Source organism: Drosophila tropicalis, unplaced genomic scaffold (assembly GCF_018151085.1).
Source record: "Drosophila tropicalis isolate 14030-0801.00 unplaced genomic scaffold, ASM1815108v1 contig_878, whole genome shotgun sequence".
Classification (NCBI taxonomy): Eukaryota; Metazoa; Arthropoda; class Insecta; order Diptera; family Drosophilidae; genus Drosophila; species Drosophila tropicalis.
Window position 1 is genome coordinate 3,206,868 of NW_027173374.1, and position 23,278 is coordinate 3,230,145.

Genomic DNA, 23,278 nt, shown 5'->3' on the forward strand with positions numbered 1-23,278 from the left:
CATTTCATTTTATTTTAAATTAAAAACACATTTTCCATTAATTTGAATATACAATTCTTATTTATTATCGACTTTAATTTGAATGCACTTGGGCTTTTCCCCACTTATGAGTTAAGTGTAAATTTCGTTTTCTTTCCTGCCCTTTTTTTTTTATTTTGCAAACAAACCTTTGGAACTTTTGTTTGTTTTCAATTTGCCGCCAAATGTGGGCGAACTTTTTTATTTTTATTCTTTATCCTCCTTTTTTTTTTGTTGTGAGACACTGAGGTGGACTTCTTTTAAACACAATAACTATCAAGAACAACGGAAATCAACGACATTGACAACGACAATCACGACAACGGCAACGACGACGGCGAAGACGAAGAACAACGTAGATAACGCAAAATCTGCTCCGCACGCTGAACTTGATGTTGTAACGGTCGCATTCAAACTGACGGTAAATATTTTTTTTAACGCACTGTCGCCCCACAATCTCGCATTGGGCTCAATCTCTCTACATATGACAACAGTGTGTGGCTCTCTTTCAGCTGGGGAGCCAGTTTATTGCTCTCCAAAGCATAAAAGCAAAACATGAGTGAGTAGAGCGTAGCGGGCGAACAGTGTTTTATCGTCTTTTGTTTGATCGCATTTCTCAGTTCATAACTTAGCGCGCTCCCGCTCTTTCAAGTGCCCCATCGGCAACCACCCACATGCAGCCCCCAACAACAACACTACCAAAATGTTTGACGTACTCAAAGATAGACAGAGAGACACACACAGAGAGCGCGCACACACACAAGAGCTCAACTGAGAGAACGCAGGCAAGCACGTTGTACGCTTTTTGCGGCGAATTCGCTCAAAAAACGCCAATTGGATAAAGTTGGTTGAGATAGCACCATCATTTTCTCAACTAATGGTGTCGTCACGTTCGCACCCATACATTTTGACGACAGCCACTTCCGGTCGTGGAATGCGGCGCTCTGTTGCTTTTTTGTTGATAATTTTTTTCTGGTTTTCTTATTTTCTTTTTAACTGTTGTGGTGTGGATAAAAATTGAGCATCGCCTAAGAGAACGAGAGCGAGAGGATGCTTTTGTTTGTAGTTATAAGATGAAAAGGCTAAGCGCCCGGATAAAGATGTATAAGTTGGATTTGAATTAGGGATTTCGTTTTGCCTGAGTCTATTTTCTTTTGCTTTTCTATTAATCAAAATAGCAACAGATTATTCAAAACTACAGATAATACGATTGAAAATAAATGCGACTTTACATAAATTAAGCCAAATAATTCGCAACTTGTTACAGACAATGTCATCCTATATTTGATTGACGTCACAATTTGTTATAACGAATAAAATTACATAAGTTAATGCATACAAAAGCGCATTTCGTCAAAGGATCATGCTGATGCCCATAAAGGAATAAAACGATATTAGTTTCAGTTAAAAAAAAACGTAAAAAACGTTTAATTTCGAAGGTAATTAAATCCCACCCTTAATTAATACTGATTTCTACTTATAATCCGAAATCTTGAAACTGCATTCACAAAGCAAAATGCTTACTTTGCTAAGGTTATAAAGGTTAATAAACGAAGAAGTAAATGAAACTTTCCCAATTCAATAGAAACATTTTCTCACTTATATATATTTGCTTTTCTAATCTAATTTAATATTTCTTAATGTAAATTTGAATATCCTTAAGTCCATTATACAGTATTTGACCTTTATTCAATGCTAATTTGCTTCAACAAATTTACACAAATTAAGTTTGTTTTTGCAAATTTTCGCTGAATGGGCACGGCCATTGACGGACGGCGACGACGGCGACGACCAAAATCACGGCTTATTACGACGCGACGGGCGCTTTTCAGACGAAAACCAACCCAAAAAAAAACATCAAAGTCTTACAAGCAACCTTCTAAGCACAGGGCCAAGCCAGCAGCCGCATGTTGCGCATTTTATTTCTGTTTCGTTTTTATTTCTTTATAATTTACAACAAAACGCGCAACAAGCGCAACGAGTTTTCTGCAACTGAGCAGCTGACGGCAACAAAAACGCAAAAAAAGAAAAAGAGTTTTGATATTTTTTTTTTCCTTCTTCAACGGAACACAAGAAACTTGTTTGCAAGGCCTCAAGCATCGACGACGTCGAAGGAAGGAGCCCCCTACACACAAGCATACACACACACACACACACACACACACACACAAACAGAGACAAAAAATATAACAATAGCAACAACAATCGGCAACCAGCCAAGCAGCCAAGCAACATTGCTGAAGTAGACAGGTCAAAGGAGCAGCAGCAGCAGCAGCAGATGCCCTTCATCTACCGCCTCAGCTCCCACATTTGCCTCAAGAGAAAAAGCGCAATAAATTTTGCTGGCAAAGTCTTCGATTAGTTTTTTTTTGGGGGTTTTTTTTTTTTTTTTGTTGTTGGATTTCCTCCTTCTTATTTTTGGATGGGAGGTTATTTGGTAAGAAACGTTATTTGGAGGGCATTGGCCATTGATATACTTGGGACTTCTGCATCTGATGATGCTCTTGAGGTAAGAAGTATTTCGACAAAAGCCTACAAATTGGGTCATAAAAGTAATTAGTGAAAAACTGTTGGAATATTTGTGTGTGGGCGAGGAATAAGGACGCAAGAAGTTTATGAGAGCCTTTCACACACACACACACACATACACAGTCAAGTACTTGCCCTTCCCCGAAACAAAATTGAGAATCAGCTAATTGATTTAACTCGCTCATTTCATTGAATTGCCACAGAGAATGGTCCACAAGTGGAAGGAGGAACTGCAGGAGGTAACACCGAACCAGCAGTGACCTTTAAGCCATCAAAGTTTCTAGGCTGTTGGACTATTAATTAAATAGCCATAAACTTAAATCACGTTTTATTATGGTCCCAACACAAAAGACCATTATAAGGCGACCAGGGATGGCAATTTAACTACAGCAGGACTATACATATAGAGGTTAGAATTTATGACAAAGGCCTTTTTGTTAAATATTTATAAAGTTTTCATGAATATTACAAGTTCTGTTTCAAGTTTCTGTGTTAATAATTCATTAACAATCTACACTCAGAGATCCTAAATATATTTATTTCGAAAATCATATGAATTCCAAATTCTAATTCTCAGACCTATTCCGCAATTGATTCTTGTTTGTTACTTTGTAAGCAAAAATTGCTAAGCTGAGCTGAATAAGACCATTCAAAACTGGTTTCATAATTTGTTGCGAAAACTATCATCTGACAATTAGTCGTAAAAATGCAGTTTAGTTTCAGTTAGTTTAGTTGGCACAGCGTAAAACTAAATATCTATTCTAGAATTGACCTAGTTCCTTCCTTTTTGATAAAGAAATTGCACTATTTATTTGCCATCCCCGCTGAAAACCTATTCTGATTTCCTGGAAGCCCTTAAGTCCACTCTGGGGTAATTAAAAATATGCCTTTTTTATGGCGCTGACATGGCAGAGCTAGGCGGCTGGGCATAAAACTGGGCACGATATACTCATATAGTCAAACAAATCTGTAAATCTGTGTTCTGTGTGGATGTATGTATGTATATTATATGTACAGGAGTAGTTGTAATTTTTTGTTCTTGTTGTTAACGTTGATGTTCAGTGTTTGTGAAGTGCGCATAACAATTAGGCAGCTTAGTTCATGGTTTGCGGCTGCTGTTGCTGCTGCTACTAAGAGGAAAATCCGGAGTAGGAGTAAATAGAAGGAAAACTGGGAGGCCTAGGCGGCAACTGGCTGCATGTATCCAATGTCATAAAAATATCAAGAACATGTGTTGCCTGCCAGTGATTGTGTGAAAGATGGGGATGGGGAATTCCGGCTGTCGTCTGCCAGGCTTGGCCCATCATGTCTACTTAATGAGCACAGAGATTGCAGGGAATGGAAAATATGAAAAGTTCATACACATTTAAGATACTCAGTTGAATCTTTAACTGATCTCATTTTGTTTCTTTAACATTTTAGACTTTAAATAGGTTCCGTTTTGGTTTCCAAAATTGAACTCTAATTCCAATTCGCCTCTTAATTGCTTTTAATTGAATTACATTTCAACAAAGTGCAGGTTTAACAAACCGGCAAACCCCCATAAGCATGCAGTAATTTTTTCCTTCGACACCAAAAAAAATATCAAGAGATTTGCTATTCATATGCCAAAAGCAGAACTTTGCTGGACAAATGAAAAAAAAAAAAAAGAAGAAGGAAGGATAAATTCGAGCCATAAACAAGCGTTATATCATCAATCAGTGAGCAAATTTGCATTCTTTTTCCCTATTTTTAGTTGTTGCCCCACACTACCCGCCAATCAAACCACTGCCCGTTGACAGGAGCATGTCCTGCTGGTTGTCTGTTGTCTGTCTTTGTCATTGGCGCATCAGGCGCTCTCTCGCTTCATCAGCTCACGCTCACTGCTGATATGTAAATCTCATAAATCATGCACACCTGTCGTCGATGGCAGGCAGCGGCATCGGTGGCAAGCGACAGGCGGCAGTCACAGGTCGAGTCAGTCAAGTCCAACCTTGGACAGCAGCCGACCATATCGAGTAGTGTGTGGGTGTGTGTTTGTCGTGGTCAAGCCTTTAGGCGAGTTTACGTCGTTGTCCTTGCCTCTAATGACAGCCGGCCCATGAATGGGTGTAACTGCCGTTTCAGGTGGCAGAAAGAGCCAAAAAAAAGGGAATCAAAATTTGCTAAATGAACGTTGCCAGCCATTGAGGGTCATGCATTGCAAATTGATTAGCCACATGGAGTAGCAACATCTTTGACTAGGCAGCAGCTTCATTTTACTTCCCTCCACAGGATGTTTTTCCTCTCGCTCGAACAATTTAAAATTTCATCTGGTTAAAGAAGCAAATAATTCAATTTATAAAGCGATTAGGATTTAAGCATTATCTGATCAAAACATTGAAAAGATACATTGAAAGTTAATTCAAATAAGGGATGATGGGTTTAGATATTAGAATAGAAGAAGTGCTCTAAATACTTGTTCCTTTTTAACACTTGGCTTTTATACTTTATAAATTTGTAAATTCTTTCCTACCTTCCATTCTGATTTGTGAATCGTATGTTTGTATATTTAACCCTATCATCTTCTACGTAACATGCTTCTGTTTTGTGGTCATGTTCAGCGATTCGCCTGCATCACATATATTTCATTTAATTTTGCAACATGGCCAACAGCAGGTTGATGTTACGTCTGCTGCACCTACATTTATCTATTTGTAAAATAAGCAAATGATGCGTTAAAAATGTCAACTTAACCACCAAACGCCCCCTACCACAAGCCCCAGAGTAAAATGAGAGGGAACCAAAAATTGTCGCAGTCACAAATTTTGTGTGCTCGGCCTACAACAGGCGCACTCTGCTGCAACAGCAGCAACATCAGTTAAGGGGCAGTAAAGTACAACAAAAGAGGCAACATTTGCTAATGACAAACATTGTGCAGAGAGAGAGAGAGAGAGAGGGAGAAAATTTGGGCTGAGGCCGTAAATGGGCGTGGGTTCTGGGTGTATGAGGGCATTGCCTCCTGCTCCACCCCATCCGCAGGTTTGGGGAATTTAAGTTTTGGCCCCCTTTGTCCAGACAAGTTTTATTATTATGCAGCGTGCGTTTGCCACAACCAAACTGCAAGTGGGTCGGGTGGAGTAGGTGGAGGAGGTGAAACAGAAAAAAGTCAAAAGAAAAGTCTTTTCGCATAAATACGCCTAGGACATGTGCTGCACATAAATTTTGCAAGGTATTTCCTTTTTTTTTTCGTCTTTCTCATCCTTTTTTAAGGGTCTTCCACCGAAAAATTTTAATTGCGATAAAAATCTGACTGAAAAAAATATTAACTCATGCTTTTTATGCATTTTTAATAGCGGTTGCTGGACAATCCAGCTGTTGCTGCTTTTGCTACCAAAACCACACATACTCAAAGTGGAATCAGATGCGTTTGTGTGTGTGGTGTAGGTGCAGCATTTGGAAATGCAACTAACGTTGGTTTGGCTGTTCCTGTAGCCTGCTTTTGGGCGACAAGCACCCAGAGGCAACATCCCATGGCGAGGTTTATGATTTGTGGCATATTTATGTAAATTTGTGGTTGGTTTTTTGGTTAAAGTGTCTAAAAAGGAAAGCCCTTGTTCGCTTTTTCTTTTACTCGTTTTCTCTCTCTCACACTCTGGTTTTCGACTGGTTGGCAAACAGCAGGTGTTGCGGCCAAGCAATTAGTAAAATCCTGGACTCTTTCTATTATAATGAAGCTTTGCAATTTGTATTTAACCGGAAGCTATTACATAAAATAAAGCCAAAATAAATACAAATAAAGCGGCAATCTAAAACTGAAATCCATTTAAAATACACAAGATGACCAAAACGATTAAACAAATCTTAAATCTTGATCAAATTATAGATGTAACATCATATGGGTCAGACACATATGTACATATATAGTCAATCTAGTGGACGAACGAAAAAATCAAATCAAGAATCATTACTATAAATATATTTCGTAAGGCTATTTAAAAACCGGCTTGACCAAGGATAATTTAATCAACTTGATTAAATATTAATTGTCAGTCGAATGTGTGGTTTGCCTAATTATTAAAATGCATAGATGGAAATGTATCCAATTAGTTTTACCAGGGGTCACCACAATACTGAATAGACATTTTCTCTAGACTGATTCCCTTCAATTGGTGTTAAATTTAGTGTAGATTATCACATTGTAAATCTAGCGTGTCAACAATTTAAATCAAGTACTTAACACCCAAACACCAGCAAATTCTTACATGCCAAACCACTCACTCAACCCCCCATGACCTGCAAATACTTTTACTTTTTTATTCCTTGTTGGTGTAATGAGCGTATCAACAACTCTTTTTTTCGCGAACAAATTAAATTACATCCTCCCTGCTTCCTGGCATCCACTCACTCGGTTTCTGCTCTCTAATGTAACATATGCCGAAAGTAATTCAAAGTGACAGCCAGCTAAATTGTAGCAAGAGTCGAGCAGTTCGTTCGGCATCGTCTATAAACCATGACAATTTGTAGTCCTTTAATTAAACTTTTTCGTTTCAATGGTTTTTTTCCTCCATTTTTTTTTACTTTTGGATTGCAACTGCTAAACGATTTGACATAATGAAAATGTAAATTACGGTAAAGTTATATACACATTTGATTGTTTTTTCCCTCTCTATGTTGAGCCAGTTTTATGAGAGCATAAACTTTGCTTGCCACATGAGACGAACTCATTAGAGGAACCAAAACTTTTGGGCTAAATCTAAATAGATTTAAGGTACAAGTCGCATATAGTGCATACATTTAGGCGCAGCTGCATGAAAATGTCTTTTAATATTAATCCACCATATAGAAAGAAAGAATGAAAGTAACGTCAAATATACATACATATATATAAGGAGAAAAAGAAATTGAAAAGATGAAGGAAGGGAAAAGAACAAATTTTCATCCATATTATTTGTCGTTGGCTTATCAACGCACTTCCGCATCATTAAATAATTTTATCATTTACATTATTTTCACTTTCTAAGCACAAACGAGAGAAAACGAAAGAGAAAACAAGAGCTGGGAAAGTTGACAAAGTTTTGTCGAGGGGTTGCGGCTGGATTTTGATTTACCTAATTTGTAATTTATGCAACTTTTTGCGGTTTTTGGGAAAATCTTTTTTTAATTAACTAAAAGAAAATAGATAAGAAACTGAGGGGCACAATTCACTTGGAAAAAAGTTTAGTTTATGGAAAAATTCCATAATGACAGCCAAGAAAATACAGTTTTCATTCATTTAAGTTCCTTATATATCAATATTTTAAATATGATTTGAACATAAAGGCTTTTAAAGAGAAACTTAATAGATACCTTTGTTTCAAGTGAAAACTAGTTTAGACTAGAAGTTTACCTGTTCTTTCTGTACACAATTGTTAGATTGCCTTACTTGGCTGATGTCCAATATAATGATGATAATATCAAATATAAAATTGATTTGCCATGGCATGAAATTAAATTCCCATTTTTTTTTTTTTTTTTTTTAACCATAAACTTGCCAGACAAACCCATTAAAGTTTCTAAACAAGAACAAAAAAGAAAAAAGAACGAAACAAAATAGTAACAAGAAATGCAAATGGCAAAAGACATGAAAAGAGAAGCGCGAATGAGTGGGCCTGGCATGCGACAAACGATAATGAGGACACTGAACAGCAGCAACAACTACAGCAAACTGGCACTTGCAACCAACAATGATAATGTTGGCTGTTGATGACAACAAGAACTACAAAAACAACAAGAAATGTAGCAGCAACAAATCAGGCTGAGAACCAAGCCAGTCCTTGGCTAGGGTACACGAAAAAAACCAACAACCGAGAAAAACCTAAACGCTGCCACTGCCTGCCGCTGCTCATTTTCGCTACTAAATAAGACAACCATCACCCGCCAACCCATCTCTACCCATTTGACTAGGTTTTTGCAACAACATTTTGACATTTTTTTCAGATTTTTTTCCTTTTTTCCGTGCACTTTTTGTGCCTCAAAGTAAAGTGAAATGTGCAGCGCGCCCTGCATTTATTTAGACATAAAAATCTTGCGACAAGCAAAATTTTGTTGTATGTCTTTTTTCCTCCTTCCACTTTTTATAATGAGTTTTTGTGTGTCACATATATATATGTATATATATGTAAAACATGAACCTCTTTAAGAATCTGCCATCTATCAGACGATAACGAAAAACACTTTTAAAAATTGTACATTTTTCCCAGCTCCTGCGCTCTCTATCATGCACGATTTACTCGACAACCCAGTTGTGAGTGAAATGTCAAGGCACTCAAAATGTGCGCCATGGCGTAACAAATCTACCTAACAATATCCAGACAGTCACACACACATACAGCCACACGTACACCCACTTCCATGGAGAAGCAAAAGCAGGACTCAACCAAGTTTATTTGAGATTTAACGATTTGGAAATAACTCACACACAGAACGACAAATTATTTGGCCATCAAATGCAGAAGTTTTTCAACAACAGACGGAACAAAATAGTGCAAAAGAAGGGAGCATGAAAAATTATTAATTTCTCACAAAGTCAACCACACGCAAAAAACAGAACGAAAAAATCACATCGACAAAATACTGTGACTTTTATGCACATGAGTTAACAAACACGAAAAGCAGACCAAGAACGCTGCGACAACCAAATTTCCTAGCATACTTATCCGGGCAACGACTGGATTTGATGTTAATGTAGAGAAAATATTAAAATAATGAGTAATTGTGAGTGAAATTAGAGAAACCTTCAGATTTCCCTAAAGTAGAAAATATTTTTAGCCATTTATAAATACAAAATTAAAGAACTGTGGAATAAAATCTAAAAGTAAGATTGTGGTTAAGCTATAAAATATATTCATTTTATCGAAATAACAATGAAAGACTGTTATTCAAGAGCATTAACGCTCTAAAAGATGTTTATACTCGATTAAAATTTGTTCTTCCTGTATCAAAGGCAAATCCAAATAGTCATTATCATTCATAGTTACATCCTCATTAAAACGTTTATAAGCCTTATATGATTCTAATTCCGATTTGGCCATTGTTAAAAATGTTTCAATCATCTGCATCTTACTTGACGAAAGATCAATGTAAGGACGAGCATTAGAGCTCGATGTAGGCTGCTGCTGATCATTCAGGTTACCCGATAATGTTTGTGCCATAGTCTCAATAATTTTAAGTATTTGATTTTCGTTTGACTGGCTTTTTAGAAGGAATTCCACAGCACGCTTCATATCATTTTGAGTGGTCTCCAGAGCGACACGAACCAAAGGAATTGGAAAGCCCAATTGGTGTAGAATATTTAAAAGCTGCTCATCGGCTGGTGGAGTTGTTTGTACGTTGGCACGCAACTCATCGGCATGAAACTGTAAGAGATCCACACTACCAGGAATATCATTTTTGGAACGCTTTAGGGCCTCAACAACCAGACATCGTTCGTAGCCCATTTCAGTGAGTTGACAAACACTGCGGGGATTAACCCAATCTTGATCTGCATTAGCGGCTAAACGATTCTGTTGTAACCTCTCCGTTTGAGCAGTTTTTCGTGCTGTATTTAATTTCTCACGACGATTATTGATAAAATTAATGGCCTGATCAGCATCGCCCGAACATGAGCGTAAAGCCAAACGAGCATCGGCCACATCGTAGCCCATTTCAATTAGACGAGTCAATTGATCGTCATCGACTCTTAATTCAGCCAAAGTCTGGCCAGCCTGTTCAAATTTCTCATAGGCCTCATCGCGACGATTCTGATGGAAGAATATGACGCCCTGCAGTAAATGTAAACGCACGATCAGAGCACGTTCGGGACAACTTGATCCTCGTAATGACTGAAGTCGTTTTAAATTCTTGCCATAATTACGCTCAAAATTTCTTTCACATATATCCAAACGACGCTGGGCATCGGGCAATTGAGTTACATTCTTCAAACACAAATAACACCACACGATATCCAAATTCAATAAAGCATAATTATCAATAGATTCCAAAAATTGTGAACTACATATGGAAAAATGCTCATCCGCTTCAAGTAAAAGTAGCAAAGCCTCATCATAATTCTCCCGACCCATAGCAGCTCGAGCTTTCTCGCAAAGACCCATGGCCATCAATAGGGAACGATTCTCATGAGGCGGCAAGAAGACCGCGTTGCCATCTTGATCTTCCATTTCGAAAAAACGACTATCAGCATCCACCACAGCCTCAATGTCAGCTTTAATCTTTGCTATACGCTCATACAGAACAGAACCACGTTCCGCATTGCCATCACTGGAATTTGTACTGTCTTGACTTCCAATAATAACAATTAACTGTTGATTATTATTTAGTCCCTGATCGTTTAATGTGCTGTTTGATGACACTATTCTACCTGCCGATATACATTTCACATACCTCGCGTTACTCAATTTTAAACGATTGGCAATTTCCTGCTGCAAGTCCAGACCCAAAGCATTTAGAGAGCACTTTATCTCAATTATTTGAACGGTGCCACCTTTGCTGTCCACACACCGTACACTGAACGTGGCCATCCCGGTTTCATTGAACTCCTTTCGTGCCATCAATTTACGCAGGGCACTGTCCTGCATTTCGACCAAGGCGCACTTGCAATTCGATACACTTATGCCCAATTCGCCACTGAGTTGTTCCGACAAACGATCCATTTCAGATTCAATGCTGCCCACTTCCTCATAGTAATATGGTTCCTCCCATAGCTTAATGTCGAGTTCTCTTAGTCGAGCTCGTAGTTTTACAAAAGTATTATCTATTTCAGACATTCCCCCAGTTTTTCTGTCTTTCAATGTACGACGAACTAGAAATTTGTTCACATGAAGTGACACTAGACGATTGGCATAATGATTATAAAAGAAAACCCGTATTCGATGTAGGAATTGTTCTCTTACAACATGTTGCATTGCCCAAAAAGTAGTTGGCAGTTGAGTGGAACTTTTGATAAAGAATTTACCGCAAAATGTTTCGACAAATCTGCAATTTTCTTAGCCTGATGGGCCAATTATCACACCAAAAAAAGAAATCCTAAAAACTTCTATGAAGCACCACAAAATTCACTTAGCCACAAACCAAAGGAAAAAAGCAAAGGAAGTTTTTCTTCCTCACTCCCAATAGTCGAATAAAGCTGAAAGCAAGGGCAAATTAAAAGCAATAAACCACAGACAGAAACATCCTTAGACCAAACCCATCCAACCAAATACCAAATCGAATGAAGGCAAACAAAATGAGGAAGAAAATGGCAAAAGAAAATAGGGGACATAAACTGATAGCTTTGGATATATTACAGATTGTATACCCTTAGTCAGAACTGGTCAGTTTTAAGAATGGAATTCATTCAGACTTGACGTATGTGATCTTCAAATAGCCAAATTGGTTTTAATAATATTGAAAATCCAAGGTGTAGACCTATAGTTTTTATTTCAGTTACCAACGTGAGGTCTAAAATTTATATACTACCTCCTCCTTTGGCAGGGTATGAAAGGAGAGTTGCAAAAATTGTCATTGTCAGCTTAACGCGCTCAAAGCGGAGCGTCGACGACTTTGTTTGGCCGTCCTAACAATGTGGGTAATAAATGTAACGTGTGGTTAAGGGTTAATAACTCTAACAAAAGGCGCACACACAACAGCAAAACAGAAAATAAGCAAAAAAAAGTAAGAAATAAAACAGTAAAGTGACAAGGCCAAGACATTTTATAGATACTTTCTTTATTTTTTCGCCTTCATTCCCTTTTTTGACGGCATACAAAGTGTGGCTGCTAATGAAAAGTACCACACAGCGAGGCTTATGTATTGTGTGTGTGTGTGTGTGTGTTGCAAATGTGGGCAAATCAGAGTTGGGGTCGGGGTTCAGGATTGGGGTTGGGGTCGGGAGTGGTCTTTGGCGTTAGGGTGTGAATGAATGGATATGGATGTCTGTTGTTCGTCGTTCTTGTCTGTGATGAAGTAGCCTGGCATGTTTACAGATGGGAATGGTTGGAAGGTGCAAGTCGGTGGTATGGGCTTGTGAAGAGCGATTGCTCGTTTCGGTTGTGTAAGAGTGTGACATGTTTAATTGTTGTTGGTATTGTTCATTTTGGATTTTATGTTGCTTACACACACACCCACACTAACAGACATACAAATATCAGGAGACTACTTGTAGTTTGTGTATTATTGTCTTGATTTAAGGACCTCTTGATTAAAACTACTTCTTTGGTTAAATGACAGCCTAATTTAGCCAGAAAATACATATACTTATATACATTTCAAGGTTACATTAACTCTAGATGCCTGCATGAAAGCCAATAAGTAATAAAAAATATTTCTAGTATTGTTTAAAATCTTTATAAAGAATCTGGCTGTACAGTCTCATTGATTTCTTTAGATTCCCAGAAGTCAGATAAAGAAAATCTATCATAAAGTTATTTCTCAAGCTAGCAACTTAAAAATGCATTTTAAAGATTGCACTATCTTGTTTTGCTCATTATACTTACATACCTCATCATCTCTTCCTCTAATTCTTTGTCTTATATTTTCTGCAAAATCTTGTCTTGTACCATGTACTGCACATGACATAAGTTAAATGTCGACTAAGTGTTTCTGACAGCACCATCATGTTGCAAGCGACAGAGAGACGGCAAACAAAAAAAGGCAAGAACTTTTATGGTACCGTCCGTCCCTAGGACTTGACTTTATCATGCCAAGTATGGCGGCATCTTCTCTTTCCTGAGAATAAAATAAAATCAATGGCATGTTGACGGAAAAGTTTCTACATTTCATGCACTAAAGTTGACAAGTGACAAGTCACTTTCATTGTACTACACACATTACAATTAATTAAATTATTCTCAAAATCTCGAGCGAAACTTAAAATCTGTATGAGCAAAAACCATTCCGGCATCATAAACCATACGCAGAAGCAGCAGCAAATCATCAGCCAGACCCAACCGAACCCAATTGTGGGTCATCAATCTTTTGCAAACAAATGCGGTTCAATGTTTCTGACAGCAAAGGGTAAAAAGAGATAAAACCCCAAAAATGAAGAGATACGGGAGAAGCAATCAAGGAAAAGCAGTCAAAATTAATAAATAATGATACGACTTGTATAATATCCTGTACAAATGTAAAGTATTAAGTAGCTGATCTGAATTAATATATCAAAAACCATTAAGAGAGTTCTCGAAGTGCTTCGATCAGATTAAACCTTGCTTGGAACTTGTTTTAAATGAATATAGACTTTAAATTACTATCTTAGCTTTAGTCAAGCTAAACCAATTTTTGTTGTCTCTGCCAATTGAAATTCTACAAACTTTATAATATTAATTTATTCTGCATCCTAATAGTTAACATTTTCTTTATAGTCGGATAGTCGCTTTAACAATCTTTAAAGATCTTTAAAAGATAATTGGCTTAGTGGCTTAATATATACTTCAATTTATTGATAGGCAAAAACTTCAAATCAAATGTCTATTCTATGTTATAGTCTATTCTAGATTCGAGTTGTGAAAGCTATTAATATCACAAGCAATTAACAGATCTGTTTTGTGGACTGAGGTTTCTTAAAAGAATACCCTAAGACCTAAGTTTACTTATTGAAGTTTGAAAATTTCAGGTTACTCAGCTTTGAAAAGTACTTTTCCCAATGCATTGAAGAAAATCCACGCCGACAATCACTTATCTAGGGTATTATACCCAAAACGCATTGACAATGGAGCGCCAAAATGGCAATCGACAAAAAGAGTCACACCAGGGGGAGTAGTTCTATGGCAACCACCACCACGACTACTTCCACTGTCAGATAACAGCAACATCGCCACCACCACCCAAAAGTGAAGTATCGTCCTTGTCTGGTTTTGATGGTCGCACAGCGGCGACATATTACTTCCTTATTTGTGGGCCGTGCCCGTGAACTTTGCCTCTCAGTAGTCGGAGTCGTTGTTGTCGTCGTCGTCACGCTCTGAAAAGTGAAACATTTAACGCACTGCACAGCAATTGCGTTGTATTTTTTTGTCTTTTTTGCTTCACTAGAGTTGGGTGGAGAATCTGGTGGAAAGCGACAACACACGATGGACGCATTAAAACAATGACTGGGCGCAAATACAAACGGAATTTTGCTACGCTGACAGACAGCCACGAAGCCAAACATCCGTCAGATAAAAAATTGCCCGCGAGCCGTACACGAAATTTGATTGAATCAACTTACTGCTATGTGTCAGAATGAAAAACGTATGTGGATTTTCCACTACTCGTTGTACTTGCTAGAGATACAAAATATGTGGTTTGCCATTGTCCTGCTGTCCGTTGTCATTGTCATTTTCCTTTTCGGTTGGGAGATGAAGCCCGACCCCAGTCGGTTTGGCATGATAATGATAAGCGTATAAAACCATTAAGTGATTCCACTTAAATGAACACGTTAGGATAAATGTGTGTCCTGTCTGTGGCGCTGCCTTTTTTGTTATTTTTCCATTTTACCGTTTTTGCTGGTTTTTAGATTTGTATAAGGCACAGTGAGTTAAAAAGCCAAAAAATAATATTTAAAATGAATTTAAAACCTCGAAAATTATGTCTCACAGAATTTACATTTCGGTCGTTTCCCAAGAGAAATTCGTTTAATTGTATATGTTGAAAAAACATAAAATTGTTTTAAATAATGTATAGTAAAATTTAAATGGGTCTTCAATTTGTATAAACTAATTTTCCTGTTTTCGAACCACTGTAATGGCCCAACTAATTGAATAACGCCAAAACCCCCAAACGAAAAAGTAAATCCACAAAAATAAAGGAACCTTTTTTTTTTTGTGGCCGCCAAGCAAAAAAAAATAACACAAATAAAGATGGGCCACAATGACGACCTTAACCAAAACTCGAAGCGTAGCCCAAACAGGGGACACATTGCGAAACCGTGGGGAACGGTGGACGGGGGATGAGCTAAGCAGGAGGAAGAGGGCATTCAAGCTAAATGGCCGACAAGGTGACAATGCAGATATAATGCGATATGAGGAGCCGCTCAGCCAGACATAACGACAAAACGTGCCGGGCTTCAATTGGGAAAAAACAATAACAAAAACCAAAACCTTACCAATGACGATGACTCCACTCATCCTTCTGCTGCTGATGACGATGACGATGATGATAATGATGACAATTCGCAATTGATAATGCGTAAATGTATGCCGAAATGACTGATGGCTGTATGCCGGGTGGAGACATAGTAGACTGGAGTCGAGGACAGTGGCAGACAGGTAGTAAAATTACTTGCTTATCGCTTAACTTTACGGACAATATAACAAGCAGATGAACGTGGGTTATAAGCAGATATCAAATGATGTCGTTTGAGGTTGTCAGAGAAGTAAAACAAAAATTGATGATGGCCAAAAGAATATATCTTAACAACTCTCTCTCTCTCTCTCTCTGTTAGTAGCGTACATAAAACCAATAAGAGTACATTGATTAGAAATCAAAGACTGTTAGTTCTACCTAACAAACAGCCTTCTAACTGTGGCACACACACACACACACACACAAATCTTTGAAGCCTTGAGCACAGAATGCAACTTTACGCCGTTGACATTAGTTAATTGTCACCCACTTTTGGTTTTCGGGCAAACATGCATTTGGCCAAAAGCCAACTAAACGAAACGAGTACGAGAAATGGTTACAATTTAATTAAGTTTCTCCTTGGCACTTAAAGTACGTTCTAGTACAAGTCTCTACTACAATTTTTACAATTTCCCTCCACTTGCTGACATTTGGGCTTCCTTGGGTTTGGGTCTGGTTTGGTTTTTAGCTTTTTGCCTTTTACTAATTACGCAAATGTTTCAACTTTAAAATGGCGTCGCCATTTCATGGGTACTGCGTGTGAAATTTACAACCGTCATCTTACATCTAGCTATACACGCCCCCTTTTTCCTCCAACACGCCCACTTTACACTTTGTTTTGTCTGTTTAACTTTTATTCATAGCTGGCTGACTCTTGCTGATTGCGCTACGAAAACGGGAAAAGCGAGAAAAAGTAAGTATAAAAAGGTGTTGGAGGATGCATACACACGCACTCACTCACACACACACACACACACACTTGCTGCCATTTTGTTTTATTTGTTTAATGTTGAAATTAAAATAAGAAGATATTTCATTTTTTATAAAGAGTCAAGACCTAGTGCAGTGATCCACATGCCTCAAGTCTCTTAGAGATGAAAAATGTGGCAATCCTTTCTGAATTTACGCCCATGATTAACCAAGCATCTAGCCCATATCCTTTTAGGCCAATTAAATAGTCATAACAATACGAAAAACAATTGCATTTCCTAGCACTAATATGAAGAAAATTGTTTGCAATTTATTTTTTATGCCAAGAACTCACAATTTATTAATAGCAAGCAGAAATAAAGTTTTCAAGGATTTAGCACGTAATATGTAATACAAAATGTACAACATACTTTCGAATACAATTTTCTGTTGGGTCTTTTTTTTTTTTTTTGCTTATTTTATTGCAATTTTGAACTTTAGACATGCCAAGCAATTTTTCCCTCCGATTGCATTTCATGGCAATACTTTTTCTCTGACGAAGGCGAAGCAGGCTAAGACCAGGACACGGATTTTTTCACACACACACAAGCTCGTTTCTACATAGTAAGCAAGGATCTCCGGAACACATTTGGCAGTCGCTGTCAGTCAATCTCCATTAAGTCTCCAACACCTTATTGAATTTTATTGTAAATTGAAAAAAAAAGGGAATAAGAAAAGAAAAACTGCAAAACGCCAAAGGACACAAAAATAAAAGAGTATGCCAGACAAAGATTTAGAGAAAGTCAAATTGCCACACAAACACACACACAGAGAGAGAGCGAACCCGAATGAAATGAGTTGGAGATCCTCAAAGGGATAATAGATACATGGTTTTTGCTCTACCCCCATCCACCTGAAAAATTAATTTGCATAAATGGCCATACGATTATGTAATTTGTATATGTCACATAAATTATCACGCAATGAAAATAGTTTTCAAATATGCAGACAGACAAAAGGAAAGACAGCGAGAATGTGAACTTTATATAGAAATTGGGCGAATTGGGAGAGTCTGGCTTATTAGGCCAAAAGAGACCTGACCAAACTATCAATAAATTATAAAGTCGTTGGCCAACGCCCACAAAAATGTACGAAAATTTAATGGCGAGAGTTGAGCAAATTTAACCAGAGGAACTAGTTCCAAGATTAGACTACTTACAATTAGTGCTTTATAAGTCACAAGAATTAAATGATCAATACTTAAATAATATATCGTTTTAGTTTAGTTAAAACTAATATAAAGCCATTAAAAAGAAATGGTAAAACGAAAGCAAAGGAAGAGCAAAAATGGCGGCGACTGTGAGAGCGGAAGTGTACCAATGCGAGGGAGAGAGGATCGAAGGTATTCAGTGAGAGAGCACGATAGGGAGGGGAAGAGTGGTCAAGTTAGACAGGGGGTTATAAGAAAAGGGGGGGATGAGTTAGTCTGAGCGAGCGAGAGTGATAAAGTTAGAGAGCAGTATGGATGAAGAGAGTTAGATGCAGAAGAAGACAGAAATAGAGCGGTCTCCCCACTTGCACTCGCTGAGTCACTCTCGCCTATATAAGCAGTGACAGCAGGTGCGCCGGCATCAGTTGCCGCGGGGGCGTTGGTGCGTAAGGTCGACTCGGACCTGAGGTAAGTCATCAAAATTCAATAAAATCATATTTTCTTCTATCTAACATATATTGTACTGTCAATACATTTAATTTACTGATCTCATTTAGATATTTATGATCATGATTATGAACCATAAGAGTAACTAACAAATTTAAAAATGTTTTAATTTTTTTTTTTTTTTTATGCAAAATCTAAAGGAAATCAACAGTTTAAAAGATAAATAATAATGGTAAATTGCCCAACGAATAATACATACAACAAAATCAAATATTTGAGATCGAAATGATGAAACAAAATAAATGCAAGAAAATCCAAATTAAACGGGAATTTAAGGAGAAATCAAGTCACTAGCAACAAGAGAAATAATAATCATAAATTTGCCATAATCCAAGCAAAATTTTTGAGTTCACAGAGTGTTCGAAATGTTTTAAAACTTAACTTCAATTCGTTTATCTGTTCTTCTTTCAATTAAACAATACTTATTTATCTACATGACTGTCAATTGATCTTAAGAATTTAGAGAAAAAAAACCTTCATTTAAAAATGATTTGGTGCTTATAAACTACTGAGGATTCTATCGAGTCCATTGAAGTGCTCAACTCTAGGACTCACCATACTCAGATTACAAAGTGCAACTTCTTCTTCTATTCCTACTTCTCCTGCCTGACTAATTTCAGTTGGCATTGTATATTTTAGGTGCTTGCCAGGACCGCAAATTTTATGCACGTTATAAATCACGACGACAACTACGACAACGACGACGATTGCAAAACTGTTCACATTAATTGTTGCAACGTCATTTTCGGGCCTATTGTGTTGGCTTGACTCCTCTCTTTCCCCCACATGCATACAACATACCAATCTAGACAAATATTTTGGTAGTGTGGGCAACATTTTGTGTGACTCCCCAGACGCCTCCTTTGTATCACGTGGCAATTTTGCAAAAAGGAATTTCAACAATGTAGACGTTTTTGCAAACAGCAAAATCAAAATAGGGAGAAAATAACGAACAAAAAAAAAAAGAAAGGAAGCAAAGTCCAACTACTTTTTCTACATAAGTTTGGTTCTGTTGTGTGCTGCAAAAGAGAGGATTGGCATCTATAAACTACGTCTGGATTTGCGATTTGTCAAAGGCCAGTGCAAAACTGATGTCACGGATTTTGTATGGTAATTTTCATAATTTTTGTTTCACACAAAGGGATCAAATACAAACAAAGAGCTTTACAAAAATAAGAGAGGGAAGGAGCAAAAAAAAGAGACTTGTGCGCTTTAAATGTAAGGAGACATAAACAAATGGATTTACCAAGAACCTGGCATTGGAAACATATATTTACTACATAAATATGCATGTACAATGTACAAACAATGTACATTTTATGCACATTCAATAACATTCGAAAAGGTTAAACTATCAGTTCGAGAGTCTTTTTTAAAGAACATTTAATTTCTAAATCATCGAAAACTTTACTTTCTTACTATAAGAAAGTTGTTTTCTCTCAATTTTTAGAGAAATATCAAGAGACTTTGGCTCACCTCAACTTTCAATGAGGATTTCAAATTGTTTACCTGAATACAGATTCTATATATTTATTTGAAGATTGTTATTGGCTTTGTTATTTACTACTTAAAGTAGTCTACTGCATTTAAAGAAGTTTCCTATATTTGTTTTATTTTTAGCGTTTTTTGTTGTGCTTTTTAAACATTTTGCAACGATTTGCTGCTGATGTATGTATGCGTATGGGTATGTGTACATGCATTTCCATATATTTATGAAGAACCAAAATACTCCTCACATAAAATGCAGGCAAAAACAATTGAAAGCATAAAGTTATGCCATGAAAGAGAGGGGGAGGGCAATACACAAAAACAGCAAAAGGGCGTCGTTAATATTTCAAAAACAGAAACAACAACCGAAAACACAAACAGAATACAGTGATGCGTACACATACACAAACACTCTGAGAGACAGAGAGAGAGAGAGAGAGAGAGAGAAGTACCAAACATACTTGACATAAGCCAGGACAATTGCACTTGACTTTTACTTGGGGAAACATGTGAAAAAAAATATTAAGGAATATTTCTCGCTTGGTCAGCAATCGCACAAAGGTGAAACAAGAACAGACCGGACAACGATGTCCCTCTCCTTCTTATTTTCCATCTCTATTGGCATCTCCATTTGCTGTCTCCTTCATCTTCTGCATTTACAAGTAAAATTTATGGACCAACAGTTACTGGGGTTGGGGTTAAAATGCGCACACACACACACAAACACTGCACTTGCAATTAGTTAGAAAATGGGGCTTCTTCCTGTCCATGTTTAATTCTGTGTGTGTGAGTGGATAAATTAATTGTTGACAACGCGACAACATCTCCGGAGGTTTTAGATAAGTTTTAGGTTAAGTGTTTCCTGACATCAGCTTCATTTATCACTCCCCACTGCTAAGTTCAAAGGACTAAGGGTCAGAAAGGCGGTGGGTTTGGGAATAAAAATACTGCCTGTTACAATACCTGAAATCAATAGAATCGAAGAAATGTAGAAAAATTTGATGCAAATTGTCGATTCTTCTTCTTACCTGTCACTATATGTGTAAGTTTCATTGTATACATTTTCCACATCTATATATTCTTCATCAATCGCAAACATGTTACTAAAGGTAGGTTGCATATTCATTTTTCACTGCACAATTGATATTACTCTATTTTTAACACAATATTAGGGAATAAATTATCAAGCGTATTATTTAGACAAGCGTTCGATTAGAAGTGTGACCATAGGCTTTTAGTAGCAAAAATTATGAAAAAAGGCCCTTCTACACCAATTAAGTCCTTGCTGCACCAAAGCACATGCGTAACAGTCAGAAACAACTGCGAGAAAGATTTGATTGAAGGCTTGCTTCTCAAAGGAAAGAATTGTATAATTGCATTTAAACAAAGTACTACCTGATCTGCAAATGATCTCTAATTTGGCGCCAATTTTTGCACTTTTATGTAAACTGCCGATAAACGATATTTTAGCGCCAATATTCGATAACACATTATAGACAATCGATAAAACGTCGCCGATAGGCAGTGTTATCGTTGAAAACTTTCGATAAGTTAAAAATCTATCCACATATTGCTCCCGCCAAAAAAAAGTTATAAGACAAAATTTATATAGTTTATAAAGTTTTATTTTTGCAATGAGTATTTTGAATACTTAACAGTCTTAAATATTACCAACACCTTTACAAAATAACAAAATCATTCGATTTCAATTACATATTCTTTTTAATGTTTCAGGGGAAACGGTGGCACCCAGCCCCCAAAAGTACGCTCCAATTCCTCTGCAACAGCCAGACACAGACGATCATTGTTTCGAGTGGCCACCACTTGGATACCCAGCGGCATACCCTTTGCATCCAGACCCATGGGCACTTGTGTAACAGGCACATGAAGAACATTAAACAGACTAAAATATGCAAAATCATTAAATTTCAGTAAAGGATAATAATGGAATGGTGCTGATCTTGGTGCACTGTGGAAGAATAGAACGCCATCATTGCCCAGCAGATCATCTAGAGCTTTCTGGCATTCCTTGGTGGCTTTACGCATCAACGATTCGTTCTCCTTGGGCAGAACACCATCGATAATTGAGTAAATGGCAGCCAGAGTATATTCACTTTGTCCAATAAGTTTCTTGAAGAGTTCCACATAAGGATTCAATTGCACACCGTTGCCCAGCAAGAGATTGAAATTTGCTGGCTCCTGAGTCATCCAATAGCGCCACATTTTGCCAGTCAATTTAAGATGAGGCAATTGAGTTTGTCTCACGTCAGTGCCTGACAAGGTGGCGAAATGTTGGCGAACTTTGTACATAACACGTTGGGTTTCATTATTTATGGGATTACACTGACGCATGCCATTGGAATCGATGTAAAAGTAACGCAGTTTCTTCAAATTCACTTGCTCGTCGAGCTTCAGATTCGAACGATGGCTAGGTTCGACTAAAATTTGCATAATCGGTAGCAAATCCTTTGATGATCGAGACATGGGACCAGCGCTGACCATAGTCTCCTTCTCCTTACCCGTACGGAATGTACAACCAGCTATATCAACAGTTCCCGTCGTTGGCTTGTGGCCAAATACACCACAATTGAAAGCCGGAATCCGTATGGAGCCACCGATATCTGTGCCAAGACCAAAGCCAGTACAACAGGCAGTAATGAGAGCCGCCTCACCACCGGATGATCCACCCGCTGAACGGCGTAAATCATAGGGATTGTTTGTCTTGCCCAATAGCATATTCCTGGTCTCCAGCCATTTGTTCACCTCTGGAATATTGCTAGTGGCTATGATTATGGCTCCACTTCTTTTCATCAAACGCACACATTGAGCATCTTCTGCTGAACGTTCCGATTTTCTGGCAATTAGACCTAATGTGTGAAGTTTTCCTGCCACAGCCGTACTATCTTTCGTTGTGAAAGGCACTCCCAGGAAGGGTTTCGCCTTTAAGTCCGCTTCACTGTATTCTCCTTTGGCCAGCTTGTCATCAATAACTTTCGCCTGTTCCAGGGCTTCACTGAATGGGCCATCGACGACAGCATTTAACTCTCGATTTGCTATCTCAATCCGTTCAACAAACGCCTTAATTATGTCATAACACTTTATCTTGCGTTCGCGTATTTGTTGTGCCAACTCAACCGCACTTTTGGTCAATATAACCTGTTGATCCACACTCTGTGGTGTCGCAACTCTTGTGTGTGGACCGAGATACCAGCCAAATATAAACTCCAGCAGGCGATCGCTTACTATGTGAGCCAAAGTCACTAGAATCTCCAGTGCGTATTGCCAAAATGTCATGATCAATTGAATTTTTTATTAGTTACAGTTCTGCACTTTGACTAACCTCTTCCACTGAATTCGCAATCCAAATATTTATTATATGTTAATTTGTTGATTCGTTGAGGGAACGTTCGTGGCTGTGTCAGCGAATAGGAAAAAATGATGGGTGAGCGTTTTTAGTGCTGAGTGCTATTTGCAACAAAGAGATGCTGGCCTAGCCGAAAAAGGCTAAAACAAAAAAAATTAATTACACCAGCAATCAATTTC

At 37.7% G+C, this 23,278-nt stretch overlaps 3 protein-coding genes across 7 annotated transcripts in view; all 3 read right to left on the reverse strand.

Annotated features, from left to right (window-relative positions):
- Positions 1-20,849, reverse strand: part of msi (musashi) — a 120,349-nt gene extending 99,500 nt beyond the window's left edge. For 2 of the 5 annotated variants that reach the window (XM_068301598.1, XM_068301596.1), the window contains exon 1: positions 20,764-20,849. In XM_068301598.1, the coding sequence (XP_068157699.1) occupies positions 20,764-20,834 (71 nt within the window). In that variant the 5' untranslated portion in view covers positions 20,835-20,849. Of the gene's footprint in view, positions 1-167; positions 398-20,763 lie in introns of those variants that run through there. The other 3 variants (XM_068301594.1, XM_068301597.1, XM_068301602.1) reach the window with 3 other exon arrangements.
- Positions 9,368-11,376, reverse strand: LOC137585066 (NEDD8 ultimate buster 1). The gene has a single exon (XM_068300713.1). It carries the CDS (start codon positions 11,307-11,309, stop codon positions 9,435-9,437), a length of 1,875 nt encoding a protein of 624 aa, XP_068156814.1. The 5' UTR covers positions 11,310-11,376; the 3' UTR covers positions 9,368-9,434.
- Positions 20,850-21,338: 489 nt separating the features above from the next.
- Positions 21,339-23,175, reverse strand: LOC137584388 (fatty-acid amide hydrolase 2). Its single transcript, XM_068299761.1, has one exon. It carries the CDS (start codon positions 23,027-23,029, stop codon positions 21,458-21,460), a length of 1,572 nt encoding a protein of 523 aa, XP_068155862.1. The 5' UTR covers positions 23,030-23,175; the 3' UTR covers positions 21,339-21,457.
- Positions 23,176-23,278: the final 103 nt, after the last annotated feature.